Here is a 22,238-nt window from a genome sequence, read left to right as displayed (position 1 = left end):
CTATTATTACTACTACAACTATAATTATTATTATTGTCACTATTAGTATTATCATTTATAATTCACACCCAGAGTGTAACTTAAAGGTCTGATGTTTAATTCGTGCGTTCTGTGTGGTAATAGTGAATTCACTTGAAATCATGTAACTTAGTAAAATAATTATTTTAATGCATTTTTAAATTTATGTGTATGTATAGGTCATAGCAATATTTCATTAAGGAAGACCTAAAAAAAGAATAGAACCTTTAGTTACCTTAGAGATCTTTGTTAGTTTTGTTTAGGATTTTTTAAAGGGTTTAAGAGACCGATAAATCCGTGTACACACTTGATTCTTTATTTGCCTACTAGCACCCTCCTGCCACAGTCTACAGCTTTATTTCTGATTTCATATTTGTCTGAACTGAGCTTCCTTCCTGCTAATTTGCTGCAGTGCCCTTTCATAATGCAGGAAATAAAATGTGCCAGTTCTGTTTCCAATGGCAGTATGCCTTCAGTTACAGCCTCAGGATGTGTGAGAAACTGTGCTCTAGCTTTTAAAAAATGTTTGGGCTTGTTTCTTTTGCAGTTTAGTAATTTTTTCTATCTTGTGAAGTATTCTTAAAATGTGTTGCATATAGTTGTTTTTGTGAGGTTCTTAGACATATTTTAACACTTTTATTCAATTTTATAGTTATTTTTAAATTTTTCCTTTAAATTAAAGAATGAGAGTCCTGAAACTTTCTTCATTCACTATGTGAGCATTTTTGCTGTTACTAAATGCAGGCCAGGACCAACTTAGGTGCAATGTTACAAGAGAGAGAGAGAAGAGAGCACCTATTCTTACTGCACACTGCAGCAACCTGAAAGGAGGGTGTAGTGAGGTGGGTGTCTCTTCTCCCAGGTAACAAGCACTAGGACATGAGGAAATGGTCAACCCACCACAAGTGTATTTTGGTGCAATTTCTGTTCTGAAAGATTTTCACTAATTTTTCACCTCTTAAATGTTTCACCACATAGTGTACCTCTCATCTTTTTTATTTTGGAACTTTTTTTAGATTTTTTTGTTTAAAATAGATTCAGCCATACAGAGAGTGGAGGAAAATATATTTCTATTCAGTAAAAAAAAAAAATCAGTCTTTTAAGAGTTGCAAAACACATTAAAATTTGTTTTAATAGCGGAATAAATAGGACCAAAGAGCTGAAATTTGCCAGAGTTTATATCCCTATGCAGTACAGCAGTAGAATCTTTTTGAAGTTTTTCAGTAAAAGCCAATATTGAATTCTTGTGAGATTTAATTTACCTATCAACCCATACATGTGCAGATTATGTTTCTTAGTAACCACACTGGATCACACAATTGAGCTCTGTCATAGTGAGCAGGTGACTATTCCCAGGTCCATTTTTCATTATTTTTTTGTTACTTCCTGTTATGATGGAAACAACAGGATCCTAATTAATACTATTCATTCTCACCTGTTGTTATATTGACCTTCTTATCTCTTCAGGTGGTGGGATTTTCAAACCTGGCTTTAATGGATGCTTCTTCCAGTCTTACAAGAAGCAGTGAGAGCTACATAGCTCCTTGGAGCCGCATTTTAAGATTTGGTGTGTCTGCTGCCCTCTGGATAGCCATTGCCATCCTACAAGTATGTGATATCCTGAATTATCATTTTCAGGCTGGTTCTTGGAAGCTAGAATAAATCACTAGACTGTCCAAACCACTTATCCTAGCATGGGGTAGGTTCTTAACTGTTATGTTTGGTTGTTTTAGCCTAGTACACCTTTGGGACTCAAAATGAATCTTCTGAGATATGAGATATCTGACTTTGGAATCAGAATTTTAATCCTCTCAAAGATGTGAATTTATGCAAATACTTTGTTTTATTTTAAACAACTTTGAAGCATCTGACAAGTTCAAAATAAAAAGCATGTTCTTATTACAGCTTTACTTCTTAAAGGAAGTAGTATATCAATCCTGTTTCATTAAGTCCAATACAATGGTGGCCACTACAGAAGTCTGTTATTTGTGGGTGTTAAGTGGTGAAATTAATTGCTTAATAATGTCAAATCTGATGCACTAATAAAAGAAAATTTGGTTGATTTATTTCAGGTTATATTTTTTGCTGTGATTTATGAAAGATTTGTTGAAGATAAGATAAGCCAATTTGTTGATTTGTGTTGCGTGAGCAATGTAAGTATTTCTTTGTCTCATTTGTAGTGTGGCATTTTAAATAGAATACTACATAAGATAGTTTTAAAAATATTAAATAATATTTATTCATTTAATTTAGATTACTAGCTAACAACCAAAGCTGATGTTTCCTTCAGTTCATTTTATTGGTGAACTCTGCAAGATTTCAGTTAAACTTTAATTGGAAAATTATTTCAGAAGCATAAGTATCAATATGTTCTTTTAGACATCTGATTTTTAGGTTTTTTGTTGTTTTTCTTTTTTTTTCTTAATTTTAAATTGGTTACATGTGCTGATACAGAATTCAAAAATAACAAGGTATAACAGAAATTATTGGAACCACTTACTGCCATTCTGTTTACTGGTTTGTGTTTTCGTCCTTCTGACTTGCAAGTTGTCTGGGTTTTATTTTATACATATATGTCCAGTTTCTGCTCCATTCTTGTGCTTGTCCGTCAACTGCTGAACTTCATTTTGTCCCTCTTAACAGTTATCACATTTTCCATGCATTTTCTCTTACTCACTTTGAACTTTCTCTTCTTTACATAGGGTTTTTGAAGCTTTGTACTGCAGGAATTGCCTTTTAACCAAAGAGGAGTTCAGTCAGAACAGATTGGATGACCTCATTTGTCCAGAACTTCTTAAAAATACTAATTTATCTCTTTTGTCAGTCTTTCCAGCCATGGTTATTACTCCTCTGTGAAACACCCATGTAGTACCTGGGTTGTAGAAAAGAATTAGTTTTGAAGTTTATGTGATATATAAGTATTGTATCATATTGAATGAAATTCTGTTAATTACAGTCTTTTAGGGGATCAGCTGGAATCATGCATATGTATTATGTAGCACAGAAATAACCCTTGAATCAAAATAAAATCCAGTAGCTTTAACTTCTTGGCTCAATGGAATTAAGCAGCAGCAAATCCTTGCTGTTGATAAACTAAACTTGAAGCTGGTATGTGTTTCTTGTTACATATGGATAAACCTAATTAGTAAAAGAGTTGCTGAATATTTTCCTCCCATTTTTTTCAGTACCTGCCTACTTTGTATTTGTTGCATGGCTGGCTGGTTTGACTGATCTTCACCATGAATTCAGAAGATCAAAAATAAAATTATAATTGTTGATTAGTGTTCTCTCTTCCCCCATCTCTTAGATTTCAGTGTTTCTCTTGTCACACAACTGCTTTGGTCATTATATCCATGGTCGCTCAGTGCATGGACATGCAGATACCAATATGGAAGAAATGAATATGAACCTGAAGAGAGAAGCAGTAAGTAAAAGTATTCAAGTTTATACCTTCTCAATTATTTATTTTATATAAAGATCACACACCATTGCACCTTGCAGCTGTGCACTGTAACATTGAACCATGTAACTTAAAGCTGTTGGTATGTAAATATATGACTCAGCAGTTCTTTTAACTAGCTCTTCATCTTTGTTTTTCTTCACTATTTTGTCTTGTTAGTTCTTCACATTTCAAGGATATAAACAGGATATACCTGTTTCTCTAAAAAGTTTTTTTCATGTATTTAAGAACCTTCTTTTCAATATTTAAGCTTTTCATGAGGTCACAGCCACATTCAAAAAGGTGCATACCAAAGGGTTTTTGTAAAGAGACATCTGAAACGCTAATACAGAAACTTGTTATCTGCCAATCAATTCTTTTATTCCATCTCTTCTACTATGGTGATACAACCCATTCTTTATAGAAATGAATTTGCATAAGTATTTTTTCTAGTTTGTCATATGTTGTATCTTTGCTGCAAGATGGGGCAAATATAAAATGTCTAATACAAGATCAGAGACTGCATTAAATTTCATGAAATCTTGTATCTTTTTAGGGACAACTAAGAAAGTACCTTAAATAAGGATATTGCTATCTCAAGTGGACAGAAAAAAAGATAACCATGTGAAAATTAAATTTCAAACACTGAAATACAAAGGAATCTTATTAATAATGTTTTTGACTTATGTGTTCCTACAATTTTTTTCCTAATTGCTTATTTTAATATAATTCTGGGAAAAACAGAGGGTTTTGCCCATGAAGATGTCATTTTTTTATTTTCTTGGGGTTTTTGAGATTTATTAAATGTGACCAGAAAAACATAAGGAAAAAGTCAGGAATCCAAAACAAAGAAACAAAAAAGAGTGAGACAAGTATAGAAGAGATTATAGACCTAAAAGAAAGATCTTCAGAATAAATATCAGAATGTAAATGCATTATTAGAAGGAATGAACCAAACACAGGTGAAAGGAGAAATATGACTTTGTGACAGCAGGGGTCAGGATTTCATGTCCTAAGGAAATCTTGCTGCAGTAGAACAAGAGTGCAGTGGATTCAAATATTTAGAGATATTAAGTATTATCTATACATGAAAGAGAGGAAATGAAAACCTTTTGACTATTTTTGGGTCTATGAATGACATTAATAACGTTAATTTACAATTGCTTTGATTGTATAGGAAAATCTGTGTAGTCAGAGAGGTTTGTTACCAAACACAGATGGCCAGACATTTCAGATTTCCATTTCAAGAAAAATGCGACTGCACTATGACTGGATTCACGAAACCTTAACAAAAGTAAGTGAGATATTGGTATTCTTTAAATGTTATTTAAAATATGAATTTCTTCTGCTAAAGTCTTGGTCTTGTTGTATTTCAGAAACGTGGTCCTGCCAGGCTTTTAGACTCATCGGCAAACACTTTCGAACAAAGCACAAGGGCCTACAACGCCATGAACAAATTTCTCAGTTCTTTTATTGATCATGTATGTATATTGACATTACTGTATTAAGGAAAACATACTTATTCTAAGTACAGACTAGAAATTGTAAATCTAGAGCACTGTAATTCCTCCTTAACCATATGTGCTTTAAGATTTGTTGTTAAAGATTTTATGGCATCCAGAACAATGCTTCATTCACCAAAAGAAACAGTTGGAGTGCTGTCCAGCAGTGCAGACTGCACTTAAAGATGACAAATCCTTTTTTGTTATGTACTTATTTTTGTCTTGGAATAGACCAGTGGGTTTTGTTTCATTCATAAAGTTCTAAGTAGCTGTACTTCACTTTGTAGCAGATTTGAAATCATAAAACAAGGAGTGTTGTTTTTCTTTTTCTTACAGGTTCATAAAGAAATGGATTATATTGTTAAAGATAAGTTGCTGCTTGAACGAATTCTTGGCATGGAGTTCATGGAACCAATAGAGAAAAGTATTTTTTATAATGGTAAAAAGATGTGTGGTATTTGTACTATTTTACGAATCCTAGTTTCTGTGTAGATTTCTTTCCCAGGATTTACAATCTAAAGTGGACTTTACAGCAGGAGGGATTATTGAATGACTGCTTGTGAGGGAGATATTTAAGAGAAGTTCTTTAGGTTACACAAATCCTGTTTAAAATTCGTTATTTGACTGTGATGTTTTTGATTTAGGGCAGCTGAAGGTGACAGATGTGCATGTGTACAGATGTGCATGTTTATGAAATTCATATTCATAAGCATTGATAGAAATACATTCTTTCACAGTTTGGACTGCTATGGTTCCAGAAGTTTAGATATAAGTCAGGATGTCATGGCACTGAAATACACAATTAATAACATACACGGTTTCCAATCAAACTTATATCGGACATTTTTCAAAAACATAGCAAGAGGGGAAAAAAATGTTTCCTGTAACTGTTTACATATTCTTTTCTCTTATAGAAGTGGTGCTTTTTGATAAAATAAAGAGGTACAGACTGGTCTAGAGTACTTTGGCTGTGAAAAATGTACTTTCACCTTAAAGGACCCATGTTGTGGGGAACGATTAAATAAAAATAATGCTTAGCTCTGAACCTCCTCCTAAATAAGGCATTAAGCATGTGTTTTTAGATTTTGTTGAGTTGGGGCCAGAGCTAGTAGTTACTTAAACTTTTAGTGACAAGGAAGTTACATCTGCCTCTTGGTTTAAAACAACTTTTTAAAATAATCTGATTTAGAATTCAGGACTAAATAGAGTTGTGTGTGATACACGGGTTTTACCTATTGTGTTCATCAGTATGATGCCATTTTATAAGCAAAAAGTTTGTATTGTTTTTCAACAGAATGACAGGACAATCTCTGTGTTGCCATAGAATGTCATAAATTGCTCTAGCTCTGATTTTCCTTTTTCCTATCAGCTTCCACAGCACGGACTGATGAACTCCACAAGCTTGCAACTCACAGAAATACTAATTTTTTTTAAAATGTTCTCTTTCCATAGATGAAGGACACTCTTTCAGTGATGTTCTCTATTATGGCAATGAAACAACACTGCTCATCTTTGATATCCTGTTTTTCTCAGTTGTGGATTTAGCTTCCCAAAGTTTTGTTTTAGCAGCTATTCTAACATATTTGCAACAAGAGGTAAATTTTAATTTAAAAACAAAGTAATATTTTTTAAAATTGGAATCAGTATGGCAGTTTAAATAGTTAACTAGATAATAAATGCAGTGAGTTAGCAGTGTGCAGTGAGAGAAGATTATACTAAGACCTTATAAAGTAGTTTTTTATTAATTTTGTCAAATAGACTTGTGAGAAATTCATTTTGTTCACATGGTGATCCTGAATGAAGAGGTTACAAATAATTTGGAATAGAAAACACCAATATCTGTTAAAATTAATCTCACATACTTCTATCATAATTTAGAGTGGAAAGGTAGTAGAAAATGTTTTAAAAATGCTAAAGGAAATTAAGCACCTAATTCATATTACATATTATTTAAAGATAATCTGAAGTTACTATTTTACATTAGATACTGAAACATACTAGTGTAAGTATTTCTTCATTAATACATGTTTTCCAAAATATTCTTAGTTATTTAGGTTTATTCGTAATACACTTGGGCAGAAGAATTTGGCATCCAAAACCTTGGTGGATCAAAGATTTCTCATTTAACTGAGAAGATAAAAAACTGTTAAGGATTTAATCATGGAAAGTATCAACATGATAGAAGCGTCTCTGACCTGCAGGTTAATTGTAGTGCACTTTTCAACAAGAACAATGTAATGGGTTTGAAACCTGTAATTTTTTATATATTGTGCTATTAAGCTTTATTTTTCTGTATTTATAGGGGTTTTTTTTTAAAATTGTAAACACTAAGCTATAGGCCTTTAAAAAGAAATGTACATGCAAATATTACAGAAGTAAACTTACTGTTGTTATTATTAGAATAAGATAAAAATTATTTTATGGCTTTTGATAAGATATGGACCACAATTTGGGCATCTGATTGATAGGAGAGGTTGCCAACTCTAAAATTCTCTGAAAATACCTTAAATCTTTTTTTCTTTCTTTTTTAAGTTATTTTGAGGTGTAATGTTTAGCAAACATATGTTGAATTTTACATAGCACAGGATTTGTTCTGAATTAAGTTAGTATTTCAGGAGGAATTTTTAAAGATCACTTATTTGCAGTGACTTCCACTTGAAATTTTAATGTTTCTGTCTTACGTTATACAATATTGTATCATTCTGTCTCATCTCTTGGAGTTTATCATTGTTTTTCTTGGGTGTGGCCTACACATCACATCCCAAAGATGTATTTGAGGTACAGTGGTGTTACAGTGATGTAGAGAAGAGACTATGATAGAGCAGAGGAGATGGTCATCAGCATTTGGTGTTTGTTCTTGATCTTATGTCTTGTGATGTAAGATGTTCAAGGATACGAGTAATTATTCTGTTCACTTTTTCTACACAACTGAAATGGAAGCAATTTTTAAAAATCTTTTTAGAATTGTTTTCACAGGTACTCATGGTCTTTTTAATTTTCTGATTTCATTATCTTTAGATATAACAGAGACCATAATCATTTTACCATCACCATATTTTTTGAATTTAGACAAGTTAATAATTACTCAAGTGCCAAGGGACATTGTGAATGGCCTTCAAATCACCTTAACCTGAGGTGTCTACCTCCCATTTTTATCACTGAAAAGTCTCCCTACCTTTTTATACTTAATGTTTTTTTCAGTAAATGGTTACACATGAGTAGTGTTGGATGAGTTCATAGCTGTTACTTGTCTTTAGATGATTCAACAAGGGACTTACACAAGCAAAAATAACAGAAAAATATCAGTCAGCATCATCTCATGTTTATTCTGAAACAGAGATTGAGAACATGATTAGTTGAGTTTAGCAGATTTCCAGTGCAGACATGCTTATCTGAGTTGAAGCAGCATTGCATTTCAGATGGTTTTTGGCTTCATAAAGAGGAACATGTTCTCATGTTGGTACTATGTCTTATCATTCTAAATTGAGAGTAACATGGACATGAATCTCACTATTGCTCCATTGCATTTGCTTTTGGTGTTGCAAAGCCTGTGTCACTTGCTAGTCCAATACAGTTGTATTGAGTGATAGAATGTGCCTGCCAGTAAGGTGGTGAGCAGAGAGGTAACTGAAAAGTTGATCTACAGTGGGATATTCATTTATTAATGTGCAGTTTAGCATGGGAATTTCCATTCTTATGGACACAATTCAGTTTGTTGGTGCCTCAGAAAAGGTGTGCATACAAAATTTCTAATGGAGTGAAGTGTTCAGGATAAACAAAATTAAATTGTTGCATTTATGGTGAATGTAGTAATTAAAGTGTCCATTAGGTTCTGGATCTGTTTAAACAGCCAAAAATTGTATTTCCACTGGGAACCATGACCGTATGACCTCATTAATTGTGAGGTTTCTTGTCAGTGATCTACTGACAGCCAAAACTGTAAATTAAGCTAAGAAGCCATCTGAAGAAGAGTCTGTAGTAGGACATTCACAAGGCAAAGAGCCTCACCTGGTGTCCCTGGTTCACTTTGGATATCTTTGCATAGCTTAACTAAAGTTCTTACAAGTTCTACTGCAAAGTCCGTGTATGAGAGGAAATAAAATCTTTGTCATATGACTGTATTTACTCATGCTAACAGATGTGACTAAAGGGGTGTAGGGAATTGCTGTGGTCCATTAATGAATGAGGGTGACCCTGGTCAAGTGCCCTAATAGTGGTCTTTAGAGCAGTACAACTGTGAATAGAACTGTGCATCACTATCAGTGGTCACAGGCACAGGCTTGTTCTCTCTGGATTCTGGTGATGTGTTCATGATCATGAAGTTTTTCCAAGGAACAGAACCACATCTCAACCGTGCCTCCTCCAGAGTGGTCAGATTTATGACCAACTACAGTCAGAATAACTAAACTAACTAGACTTGGGTGAGTCAGAGAATGTTTGAAAGCAGAATGAAGATGTGGCTATGCAATCTGTAGATGTGTGGTTTTAATTAGTTCTGTTTTTATCAGTTCAGTACCAGCAGAAATGGAGACATTTTAGCATGTGGGCTCTCTCTCTGTACCTCATTCTCAATGCTTATGCTAACCAGGTACACCTCTCCATACAAAACTCCTGTGTTGAGTTTGCTTAGATATGCCTTTAATTATCTGCTGCACAGTAGGGCACATGAAAGCTTTCATCACTTTGCATTTTGCAAGAACTAGTGTTAAAAGCAACTCTTCTTAACAGATAAATGATAAATTAATCTAAAAACATCCTGTCAAAACAGTTAAGTCACTTGGCTTCTCTCCTCCTCAGTGTACACACTACTCTGTTTCGTTTTATTTTTCCAGATCATTTGTCTAAAATGTTAGTATATCTAATATAGGCACTCTACATGATTTAGGAAATAATTACATGAGTCAAAAGCTGCAGGAATTCATAGAAGCTTTTCTTCACTCTTACTGTCCAGTGAACACTTGGAATGGGTTGACTGAGCTTTGTTCCTCTGTTCCTTGATATTTGTTCAGGAAATACCAAGCTTGATATTTGTTCAAGAAATATCCCTTGTGATTGTATTTCCAGCTTAATTTCTTTATTTTTTTTAATTAATATTCATCTACAGTGTGTTGTTCATGGGATGAGTGGCTTTCAGGTTTCTAAATGTTCTGTTTGCCCACATGGCATTTCAGTCTCTCCTGTCTGTTTCTCTGAGCAATAAAAAAAAATCAAAGATTTGAGACTGGGGTTTTTTTTTTCACTTGTTAATTGAGTTGACCCAAACATACGTTTCTTCTCCCATGCACATGAGAGTAGGGCCAGAGGCTGCTGCTGGCACTATAGTCCAGAGAAGCTCTGTCAGAACAGGTGTGAGAAAGGGGTTTTGCAGTCCGTGCAACGATGGAGGGTATGGTTTTGGAGAACCAAAATTAATGGAATGAGATGATTTTTTTTACCAAGTTAAGACACCAAACAAATTATTTCTACATATAATCAGAAGTTGTATGTACAGACAAAGTACAGTAACTTCAAAAATATGTTAAAATTTACAGGTTTCATGTACTGGTGAGGACTTGCCATTTTACTACAGCATTCATTTGAGTGGTAGGGGCAGGTGTGTGACTGAGGTAAACCCTACCACAGGTGAGAAGTGGAGCTGGCAGAGTGCTCAGCTTCCACTCTCCCATCAGCTGCTGCAGCACAGTGATGCCAGCCAAGCCCAGCTCGAGGGGTTTTGGTTTGTTGTCAGGCTCAGCAGGAGTGTTTGAGCAGTGGATGAAGGGGACAGTGACATGGTGACACACTCCTAAGGAAATCACAAGTGGATGGTGGAAGAAGGTAACTACCAAACCTCTCAAAACCGATCTCCCTCAACACTACCTATTTTCCCCTGACTTTTTTTCTCTACCCAGTATCACACCCATTTCTCCTGTACCTTTTCACTAATTAAAAGCACTGTTCAACTCTCCTGTGCCCCAAGGCACTGCCTTCAGGCAGTGCCTGACACAAGCTCTTCCATCACCCCATCACTGTCAGCTGAGATGCAGATCCTGCCCCTTCCTTACTGCAGGTCTGGCACCCAGGTTCCGCCGGGGCAGCTGCTGCCTCTCTCCACTTCCCTGGGCAAATGAGGAGAGCTGTGACCTCAGCAGGAGAATGCTGCCAAGCTGAGCAGCACTGTTTGCCAAGGTGTGGCCTCAGGGTTGCAGCACATGTTCTTTGGTGAGAAAAATGAAAATCCAAACATAGCCTTAAAAGTCAGTTTAAAAGTGTGAAGTCTCAACTTCCATGTATGGCTAAAAGAAGGAATGAAACCAAGGTGCCTCAAAAACCCCTGCTCTTTGAGCATTGGCTTCCTCCAGCTTTGCCTCTTCTGTTACCTGCATATCATCTCCATCCCATAATACCATTTTCCTTCCCAGTCTTTTACCATGGCACAGCATACAGATGACCCCTGTGAAAAAGTCATGATCCTTGCTGCCAAAGGGAACAGGGCTGTGGATGATGTCCTGCAGACAGGATGGCCGAGCTGTGCCAGCCTCCATGGGCACTAGTGTACAGGCAGGTCTGGACTCCAGTGCCCGTGGGGAGGAGCTGGATCCACAGGTTGGGCTGGGGGTCCTGGAGCCTGTTGCACAATCCCCAGGGAACTCCATGGGAGATGCATTTGCCTCTCTGCAAGCTGAGTTAGTTACATTTTACCCTGGTAAAGAGCTTCAGTAAGCTGTGATAGTCCAGAGGCCTGACCAGCTGTATCCCTCTGTTCCAGACTGCTTTACCAACCTATTGATGCTACTCAAGACTTCTCACCCCTTTAGTTTTCCCCTGTGACTTCAGTCACAGCAGGAGTAGCTCCAAGCCTGGGAGCTGGAGAGAGGTGAGGCAGCCCTTGGGGTTAATGAGGAAATATTTGATGTTCAAAGCTCATCTATGGAATAGCTCTGCAGAGGTCAGGAGGCAGCTCTGCATTCACTGACACAGATAATTTCCCTTTGAATGTTCAGAATTGTTCTTTTGTTAATCTGAAAGCTGAGCCCACACCTGTCAATCTCCTCACAACCTGTGGTGTTCATGGAATCAAACTAGAGGCTGAATCTGAGCAGAGAGAAGGAAATGTACTTGCCATAGCACTAAAGCAGTTATTCCTAGAAAATCTGCAGCAATTAAGAGATAGATCTAGATGGTTTATTTCAGTTATGGGACTTTCTACATAAGTGCCTTTTATTAAGGAATTATCAAATTTCCATTTTACAGCTCTGTGTCAGGGTAGCAGAAAGGCTCATGCAGTAGGGAGGAAATGGGAATGGATAAAATTACCTGTAACCCCATGGTCACCATAATTTTGTCACCCTGGTTTACAGCTGCAGGAAAATAATCCCCTTCAAATCATAAAAGAAATAAATCTTCAGTTTTTTCCTGCAAATGCTGAATGGATATTTGCTTTTGGCTTTGCCTGATCTCTGGAACAAGAAGAGTTGCACCAAGTGACCTCCCAAAGCACCTCCCAGAGCCTGATTCCCCTTCCTATCTCTGCCCTGCCACTGGCAGCCAAGCTGGGATTAATAAATTTGGCTCCTTCATGTGCTCCAGTTCCCCCTGAATCCTCTACACACTCCATGGAGCTGTTGGGGCAGTATCCACCCTCTGCAGCCTCTTGGAGGATGAATCTGGGCATTGGCTTTGGGACACATCCCCAGGCTGCTGCCCCACCTGCACCAGCCCTTCTCCTCACCTCTTCCTTTTCAGGCTCACCTGGGCCTGCAGAGAGCCAAGCCCCAGAAACATTGTCAAGGGAATTGCAAGAGTTAAGCTGAAATCTTTATGATGAGTAACAGCTGTGCTGAAAGCTCGGTATTTATTGCACTATCCTGGAAGGTCAGGGCAGCAATGACACTGGGAGAGGGACCCTCTCAGGTGTTCATTTCTCCTAAAAGCATACAGTCAGAAACTAGTTTCTGGGGTTTTGACAGTTTGAGACAGGGAAGGAAAAGGCTGCATTTCCCATTTGCAACATTTTTTTTTTTTTCATGTGTGTGGGTATTAATAGCTGAGCTTCACTGTTGAAAAGACCAAAATTACTTGTACCTTGTAGTGCAAGTTATTCTCTCTACAAACACTGGAAAATATTACCGCATGGTCAGGCACATGACAGGACACGCAGATTGCTTTCTGTGGAGGTTACAATGCAGTGAGTGTTGTGACACGTGGCACCCAAAAACTCAGTGCAGAAGTTGATGAGACTCTGGGTTCTCCCCACATCATCCTAAATCCACAGGGACAGGGAGATTACACCTTTTCATAAGGATGGAGGCAAAGCCTAACAAATTCATCTGTGTAGACATGGTTACAGCTAAAAAAAAAAAAAATTAAAAAAGAATAAAAAAGAGAGAATATGGCTGCCTGGCTTGCACAGGCAGCTGCAGCTCACTGGAGGCTAACACTGATGTTACTGCATAATATTTCTCTTAGGTGGTACCCTGTCCTTGCATTTGCAGAATGCCCAGCACCATGCTGTTTGGAAGGCAACACAACTGAATTCCTTTGAGGGCTGCAGATGCTGTGATGAGTCTCAGGGATTTGTGAGCATGGTGATGGGAAAGTGCTGGGTCTGAGACCTGTGGATCAGGACCATCTGGTCTGTCAACAGGAAGAGCAGATCCTACAGTGATGCTGTCTGGTTTGCAGCTGCAGATGTGCAGCTGTGACACCCCTGTTATACAGGTTGTATGGAAAGGTTGGCTGCTGTCAGTAAGGAAGTTTTGCTTCCTCACCCCAAATACTGTGAGCAAACCACAATTTCCTCAATCTCTTTAGCTGTTTAGAGCTAGCATTGCTCTCCAGTGGTTTATTTTTGACAGTCTGCATAAATGCAGAGAAATGCTTTGATGACACACTTCTTTGAAATAATAATATCCATTGCCCATGCTCAGCAGACATGAAGCCAGAAGAGACTATGAAGTAATGGAACCTCCCTTGGTGGCCACTCAGAGCTCTCGTCTCCTCTGGCACAGTCACACTGATTCCCCATCCCTTGTCATCAAAGGAAACGCTGCCTTCTCAGCAACCATTGCCAGGAAAGGGCTGGGATTCTTTACCATGCAATTAAGTAGCAGACATTTAAATGTATCTAGATGGGAGAACAGAAAGGAGCTTATCTTCCCTGGGGAATGACTTCTGTCTCCGGCTTAACCTGGGAGAGCTTGAAACAGATGCAGTAGGTGAGGGCAAAAGTTAGAGAATTTGGAAGGCTTCACCTCGCACTAGTGATTGCCATGCCATCCATTGTTATAGAAGCTGTACCGGAAACCACAGTGTATAATTAGAGGAGGTGGATGTTTTCACATTCTCTGCCTGTGTGTATGCAGGAGAGTAAAATCCTGGCTGCTCTTCACACCCCTTGTCAGTCTCTCAGCTCAAGGACAGCATAATAGACATCTGTAAATCACGAACCAGCTCAGTGGATGCTTGTGCCTGGAAATAAACACCTCTAACCCAGCTCACAGCTGGGGACAAGCCTCAGCCCCTGATATTATCTGTGCAGTGGCACTGAAATTGATGTAGCTGGGCAAGTGGCTCAGAGGGTTGTTGGTGAGCAAGGAACCCTGGCAGGGTTTGCTGTCCTGCAGGGCCATGATGATGCTGGTGGCACCAGTAAGGGGAGGAAAAAGTGGAGGAACCAGCCTGGGAAGAGGTGCCTGGGGCAGCAGGCCTGTTTTGCTCAGAGACACTGGAGCAAAGTGCAGCACCAGCCCAGGATCACAAGTTCTTTCAGCTGTGTTTTGGTATTGCACAGGAAATATAAGGCAGCCCATTCTTGTGTGCTCCTTCTGTGCAGCCCCTTTGCCACAAGGAGAGTGTGCAGTAAATGTGAATGCTGAACACATGATACTGCCCCATCCCTGGCTGCCAGCAATCCAATGGGGGCAAGCTGGGACTACACTGAGGGTCCCAAGCCAATCATCCAGTGATGACACCTTCTCACATAGTTTTGTATTCAGACCTTAGCCAAGAATTACCAGATTCCCTTGTCCCAGCAAATACATGAGAAAGGCATTTCTTGAGGTAAGTGCCTACAGTCCAGGAGGTTGCCATCTTCCAGCTTTTCTGTATGACAAAGGTGCAGGACATCCATGGTACAGAAGGCTATATGCACCAAATTAAACTCTGTGGGAGGACTGAAGCCATCAGCAAGGTGGGGAGTAGAGAGCAACGTCTTGTAGGGCTCCCAGCAGTGAGTCTGGATAACCCTTGAGTGCACTTTCTTCCTGCAAACCACCTCTGCAAACAAACCCGATGGTTCCCAGCAGGGTGGCCATGCTGGCAGGTAAAAGGTACCTGGCCCCCAGGTGTTTGTCACCATTAGCCCAAGAGTCAGTAGGGACCAGTGACCTTCCTGGCCCCAAGTCATTGCTTAAGTGTTTAAAGGAGGGCTGTAAGCAATGGTAAAATGGTCCAAAGCTCATATCCCTGTCCACAATCTGGGGATGCTGCAGGTCTGTGTTTCCTTTGTTGCCAAGGAGTGATTTAGTTAAAGGAAAGGGGAATTCGCCCTATTTGCTTTGGCTGGAAATGTTTTCCTTAAAAAAACCCCACCAAACACATGCTGAAACCCCACTGGTAGCCTGATCCCTCTTGCTGGGTCATAGCATAGGCTCTTGCACAGTTTGCTCCCCAGGTAATTATTTTTGGGTTAATTTCTGAGCAGGGGAAGGTATTCACATTCCAAACAAACTACACTGTTAAACACAATTTTCCTCTGAGTTTACATAAAAAGGCTATATTCAAACCAGATCGGGAACAGAAATGTTTCAAACAACCTCCCTCTTGTTTGCTCAGTCCCAGAGCAGTTTTGATTGAAGAATATTGTCTTGATGGTAACCTGATGGAAAAGTTTAAATTCCTTTCACAACCTGGAGAGAAAAGGGGGCCTCTCAGTGAAGGTTCTTCCCAGCAGTGGCAGGGGTTGGCACTCCCCAGGCAGTCATCTGAGCTCATTAATTCTGCTGGAAGGCTACACCGACCCATCATAGGAATAAAAGGTCTCTGGAAAAGTACGAATTGAAGTAGCTGGTAATTCCCCTTTTGCCTATACCTGGAGCATGCATGTTTAAATGAGATATAGCTTCAAAGCAGTGATTTTGGAAGGCTGTGCCAGTCCTGGAGCCCTGCTGGGGTTAGGCTGGCTCCTGGGTCGGGGGGCTGCACTCCAAAAACACGGAAGAGAGCTGAAAGGGGCGATGTATGCAGGGGCATCTTTGGGTGCGTGTAAAGCTGTGGGACAAAAGGCACACTTGCGTAAGCCGTGGAGGCTGAAGGAGGAAGGGTGTTTTCTGGCATCCTTTCCTCTCTCCAGCTGCTGCTCCCAGCGCAGCCGCAGCAGCGCTCGCACACCCCTGCGCCACCCATCCGCCTCCGAGAGGGCCCTTTTGACAGGGAAGCGTCAGGATCGGAGCCATTGCGCAGCAGCAGCACTGCTGTCAAGCCGAGCTCTGCTCAGCAGGAAACTCCTCGCAGCTGCAGAAGGAGGAGCCGCAGAGGCTCTGGGCAGCTGGCACGACGCCCGAGGAAAACGGAGTAGTTGTCACGCTGGTCTTGGACGTGTTGCTGGGGGTTGCTTGGCTGCCGCCCCAAACTCCTCTTCTCTTCTAAGCTCACAAGTCCACTCGTTCATCCTCTCTAAGGACACTTCCTTGCCTTATGCACCTGCCTATTCAGAACACTCCATCTGATTACCACCACACTGCAAGACTCCAAGTGTCTCCCTGTCCTTGTGTCCCACAGCAGGCAGTCCCACCGCCCCGCAGTCCCTTCATGGGGCCAGGGCCGACCACTGGGAACAGGTGCTGCTGGGCAGCTCTGGCTACCAGAATCCTGTCCAGTTACATTCAATTGCTGACAGAAGTCAGGCCAGACAAAGCCAAGCTTTTTTTGGACAGAAAGGAACTACAGGACCACACTTGGCCCAGGGAAATTCTCCATCCAGGACCAATACAGGACATTGTTTTGTTTCTGGGGATAGAAGGGAGTGAGCCAAAGAGGGGAAAAACATCTGGGAACATAGGAGAAATGCCCTTTGATGAAATTAGCTGTTGTTTTCAAAAAATACCTGGGTTGAATGCTGAAAGTTTTGGTGTGGCAATTTAATTTATGTGATGCAACTGCAGCACAGAGAGTTGGGAATGCTCACAGAGAATGGTGGTTGAAACACTCCAGAATACTTCCAAATACTTTGCAAAATATTGTATCACCTCTTTGCCATCAAATATCTGCCAAGCACTTGGAGATCCCTGGCCCAAGCCCTCTCTGTGTAGCCTGCTCTTGTACAAGGACAAGTTCTAGCCTAAACACTGCCTTTCCAACAATGATCCCAGAGCTGCCAGCAGGGTTTCAATGCTGAGGCTTCTACACAGTGAACAAAACTGTGACCTTCCTGGACCACCCCAACCACCGACTCTCCTTCTGCTGGCTGCCAAGGGATCAAAGCCAAAGGAACAGCCTTCAACTTCTGCTTGTGACAATCTCCCCACTCGACTCCAGCCAAGTTACTTAAGTTCCCAACAAAAGCATAAAATATATATTAAAGGGACTTCAAAACAACATAGGAATAGGATCTCAGTGAGGGAGAGGCATAAACGTGAAAGTATAGTCTTAATTAAAGCCAATCTCCCTGTAATTATCTCAAGTTAATGGTCATTTTGTAATGTCGTGCCTCAATAATTTGAATTAACGTTCTTTTATGTATACATTATATATATTGTTATATGGAACAACATGCAAATCACTTCAGGGTTATCAGCCTGTTGTCATCCCCATCCATATCTTATGACTTTTATTCAGTATGAATTGAGGCAATATAGCTAGACCTTACCAAAGCCCCAGGTTTTTTAGATCAATTATGATCAGAAATACACTTCCATGAAACCATGGGGCCATATAGCCACCTGCATACACATACAATCCCTGGTCACAAACTCAGTTCAGGGGTTAAAACCACATTTCTCCTCACCCCCAGCATAGCCAAATGTAAATAGGCCATTTGTTTTGCTGCTCTGCTCCGTATCAGCCACAGAGGGTCCAGAAGTTAGTGCTTAGCTGGCAATTTTGCTTATAATGAGGGAGGCAAAGCAGCGTGTTCATTTACAGCCACATCACCTCTGCTGACAGAAGTAAAAATGAGCTTTTGTCAACATCAATAAACAAATTAGAAACTGCTCTGGAGAGACAGAGCTCTGGTAGCCCCATTGCATCAACAGTGAAAGGAGGGGAGGGCCAGGCCCTTCCAGCCACCAACTGCAGGGGATGGGAGGGACCTGGCTGCCTGTACACTGCTCTTCTCTGCTGCTGGCCTGCTGTGCAGGCAGCTCGGGGACCCTGGCCAGGGGCAGAATGAGCAGGGCTACGCTCCCTGGATATGGTGGTTCAGAGTCTGCTGACCTGGCTCCCACTGGTCACTGCAGCTCCACCAGGCAGTAATGGGTGTCCCACAGCTGGCAGGAATTTTCATCAAAACAGGTTTTTATCAGAAAATGCAAGTTCATCAAATTCAGCAGGCTTTGAACCAGCAGAGCAGTTTCTAATGAACTTCTAGAAAAAAAAAAAACCAAAAAACGTAACAGATTCTTTGCAAGACCTGCCTCATTCCTTCCTGGTTTCTTGAGCTGCACAGTTGCCAAGGACTCACACATCCACAGCTCCACAGGGCTGCTAATATTTCAGACTTTTTATTTTCCAGGGATGAGAAGCCTGGAAAGGCCTAGCACAAACAGGGCTTATAGGTCCCTGCAGAACAGGACATAGCCTGGCATCCTGGAGGATATCCTGTCACACCAAGGACATAAAGGTTCCAATGCCCAGGGAACAAGGAGCCTGGACACACTGATGAAGACTTGGATAACACAGAAAGAAATTCCTGGACTAAAGGAAGTTTATAGGAACACCAAACCCTAAACCAGTTAAAACCCCAGGATCTCCATTCAGGTTTCATACTATCAAAACTTCATTTTAAAATTGAACAACTCCTTTGTTTTCTTTGAGGAACAGGCCCCACCACCTGTCCTCCCACCCCTGAGAAAGGAGAAGGCTTGTGCTTTCTAAATCTCCATCCTTTCCTCTCACTTCTTGCAGTATCTGCAGGTTTTCCTGCATATTTTCCCATATTATGGGAAAATACGTTTCCCTCAGTGCTGTCTTCATGGTATTGAGGGCACACAATTTGTTGTTTTATCCAAGTGCTTATCTATCATGTGTTTGATGTTTATAAGAGCTATTTGCCAATGATTTCCAAGGTGTTTTAATAACAGGTGTTGCTTCCTTTATGTATGCCAGAGTGAAATTGCCTGAATGAGATGCAGAGATAGGGCAAAAAAAGGGACACACTGCTCTGGCTATGATAGTCTCTTCTTCTGGATAAATTTTTTCATTCCACTACCCAGGGCGAGGCTGGATATCCGATTAGGTGGGTCATTTAATGCTGCTGGAGGGAGCAAAAGCTACTCTGTGCAGTCCAAGCGCTCTCATGCAAGGTGACAAGTCCACAGCCCTCATTGTCTTACAGGGGCAGAGCTGTTTGGATGCCTTTCCAACTCTCAGCTCGGAGAAAACTGCTCCCCAGGGCTCACACTAAAGGTGACATTCAGGGCATTTTGTAAACATGCAGGTGCCTAGATCTGACAGACACACTTCCCAGACCCCAAAGGCACAAGGCACACACTTATAACCTTCCTCACAACTTGAAGCGCTTCCATTGCTGTTTCTGGATTATTACCTGTGGTTAACCATCTCCTTAGTTATAAGGACCAGCTTGAACTCCTCATTAACAACCATATCAGATATCTACACATTCCTCCAGAGCTCTGGTTCAGCCTCGCATGGGCATAAAGAAACACCAGCTGCAAAGGGTGTCAGACCCGAGCTGAGAGCAGAAAAGGTGTCCCATAATTCTGCAAGGTTTGGAGGAAAGGCACTAAATATATTGATTTTTTTTATGGCTTGAGGGAAGTAAAAGCAGCAAGTGACATAGAGAACAGCAAGAGAACATGAGGGAAGATGACGAGGAGAGAAAAGGTTTCCCCATTGTCACCACTGAGGCTTTGTGCCTACAGCAGAGATTATGAGATGACTTCTGATGTCAAATAAATCATGGCCTCATGCACCACCCTATTTTTCTTACAATTACTTAATTACCAGATCACCTTGTCCTTTAAAAGCACCTGCCTCAAGGTTGTAGTATTGTATCTTGAGCAGAAATAAGCAGAAATCACTACCATGCTCAGCACGGTGCTTTTTTTGGTCAAAAAACCATCAGAACCACAGGCAGCTCAGATGACAATGTTGCCCTCTGTAACCAGGTGGCTACCCCCTCAGAAACAGAACAGATGCAAAAAAAAAAAAAAAAAAAAAAAAAAAAAAAAAAAAAAAAAAAAAAAGTTAAGAGCTTAGGATTCAATAAATGGAGAGACAAGAGAGACAAACACTTTGATTTGGGGACTGGCCTGTCCTTTTCCCATCTGGATGGCAGAGGTTTACTGAACTCAGAAACAAAAGACTCCTCAGTCCTTCATCACTTTCTCTTTAGTTGTATGCTTTTGCTGTGTTTGCTGCTGGCAGAGCAAGTTCTGCACTCAGTCACTCTCAACCAGTTGTCATGAGAGCTGATCAACACCTTGAATTATTAAAAAAATATGAATATCGACCTAGTGCCGATAGCCATCTATGATGGACAAAGACTCTCCAACAGTTTAAAGTTAGAAAGTGTATGTTTAATTACAACGCCAGGCAGCGTGCGGGATAGCTCCCATCCCAAATACACACACGCACCCACAGAAGATCACAGGGTCTTTTTATGTACAGAAGTATTGAATACCCAAAACACAAATGTATATTCATGACTCTGGTACATCCCATTCTGCACTTCGTATGGTAATTAGCCAAGAGCTATTAAGCATGCGTGGTTTGTTCTTTGAAATGTGTCGGTGGTCCTTTTCATGGGGTGGGGTCTCAGAATGATGAAGTGAGTCTTCTTCACTTTGACTTTTTAACCTTTTAGTGTTGAGTGACAACTGAATCCTGTTTTCCCAGGAGTGTTTGATTTATGATTTCATTGTAATTCTTGAAGCCTATTGATTAGTCAGAATACACAAACATAAGTTGACAGGCCTCATGATTTATCAGTTCCTTAAATCTGGCTTCTGCTTATCAAAAGGGAAGTCTATCTGTCTTACCTCAGCAATATCTAGTTTAACTAAAGTCTTTAATTCTTCAAAATTAATGTCTCAACCTTGCACAGACACCTGTGCACAGAACATGCCTTTACTGACTGACCTCCATCTCCAGCAGTACTTCATTCTGGGAATAATCAGATTTCCACCGCAGGAAAATTTGGGCACTCCTTCCAGTGCTTTGATTTTGATTAAAAACATAGCTTTAATTCTACTCATAATTTTAAAGAACTTGGATAATTTTAACAGAGCTTTAAAAAAAAATCACATGATTTTTCATCTTCTAATTACTGCATCAAAGCTTGAAAAATTATAGATTTGCTATGGTCCATGTTTCAGATGAGAGCTCAATGCCAGTTTGCCACTGGGGACTAAAGATAAAGATGAAAGAGTAAATGCAGTCCTGCGTGTTCAACACAGAAGTCAACCATACTGTTTCAAGACACATTTCAGACATGGCCACAACTGATTTGGAAAGGAAAATTCAGCTACAGTTTGAGAGAATTCAGTGCTAGCTGGAGCAATGATTACTTGCTCTCTTAATGGAACTTTACCAGAAAAACAATAACATCCTTAATATTTCTAGCACAAACCAGGCGTGGATCCAAAAGTATTTTAACTCTGAGCAACTGGGGAAGTGAGCTTTTTCCACCGTGCGTTCTACTGCAGTGACTCACCAAGGAACTCAGCCCCCAGTGTAAGGCATCCTTGCACAGCGATCCATCAGGAGTAGTGCTCAGCCAAGCATATGGCGTCACAATCACAGGCAGCAAGCAAACTGAAGTTTTATTTCACCATGGGTATGAAATGCATATTTCATTATGTCTACTATGCAGATGAGCTGGGCATATAACTTCAGAGAACTCAATTACAGCACTAAAGGATGGTGAATGCTGGTTTTCTTGAAGTTTTACCAGTATTGTATCAAATATTCAAAACAAAGCTCTGTTCATGTCAGTTCATGGTGGTTTGTCCCAAATGACCAGGGGATCCCTACTGTAAGGCACACACATGCATAATCCTGTTTTGGAAAAAAAATTACAGGAAAATATTCATAGAACAAAGGTTGGCCCTACCCCATCT

The 22,238-nt window shown here is 40.2% G+C and overlaps 1 protein-coding gene across 1 annotated transcript in view; it reads left to right on the top strand.

Moving 5' to 3' along the window:
* TMEM67 (transmembrane protein 67) overlaps nt 1–10,178 on the top strand; it is a 32,336-nt gene extending 22,158 nt beyond the window's left edge. The window contains exons 21-28 of the mRNA XM_066178761.1: nt 1,486–1,626; nt 2,091–2,171; nt 3,326–3,442; nt 4,635–4,751; nt 4,834–4,938; nt 5,296–5,398; nt 6,412–6,554; nt 7,006–10,178. Coding sequence (XP_066034858.1) covers nt 1,486–1,626; nt 2,091–2,171; nt 3,326–3,442; nt 4,635–4,751; nt 4,834–4,938; nt 5,296–5,398; nt 6,412–6,554; nt 7,006–7,086 — 888 coding nt within the window. The 3' untranslated portion in view covers nt 7,087–10,178. The remainder of the gene's footprint in view (nt 1–1,485; nt 1,627–2,090; nt 2,172–3,325; nt 3,443–4,634; nt 4,752–4,833; nt 4,939–5,295; nt 5,399–6,411; nt 6,555–7,005) is intronic.
* The last annotated feature ends 12,060 nt before the right edge of the window (nt 10,179–22,238 follow it).

The sequence above is a fragment of the Chamaea fasciata genome, unplaced genomic scaffold (genome assembly GCF_029207755.1).
Source record: "Chamaea fasciata isolate MVZ Bird 193981 ecotype frontalis unplaced genomic scaffold, bChaFas1.0.hap1 SCAF_1, whole genome shotgun sequence".
In the NCBI taxonomy this organism is placed as follows: Eukaryota; Metazoa; Chordata; class Aves; order Passeriformes; family Sylviidae; genus Chamaea; species Chamaea fasciata.
This window is presented reverse-complemented; position numbering and strand designations above follow the sequence as displayed.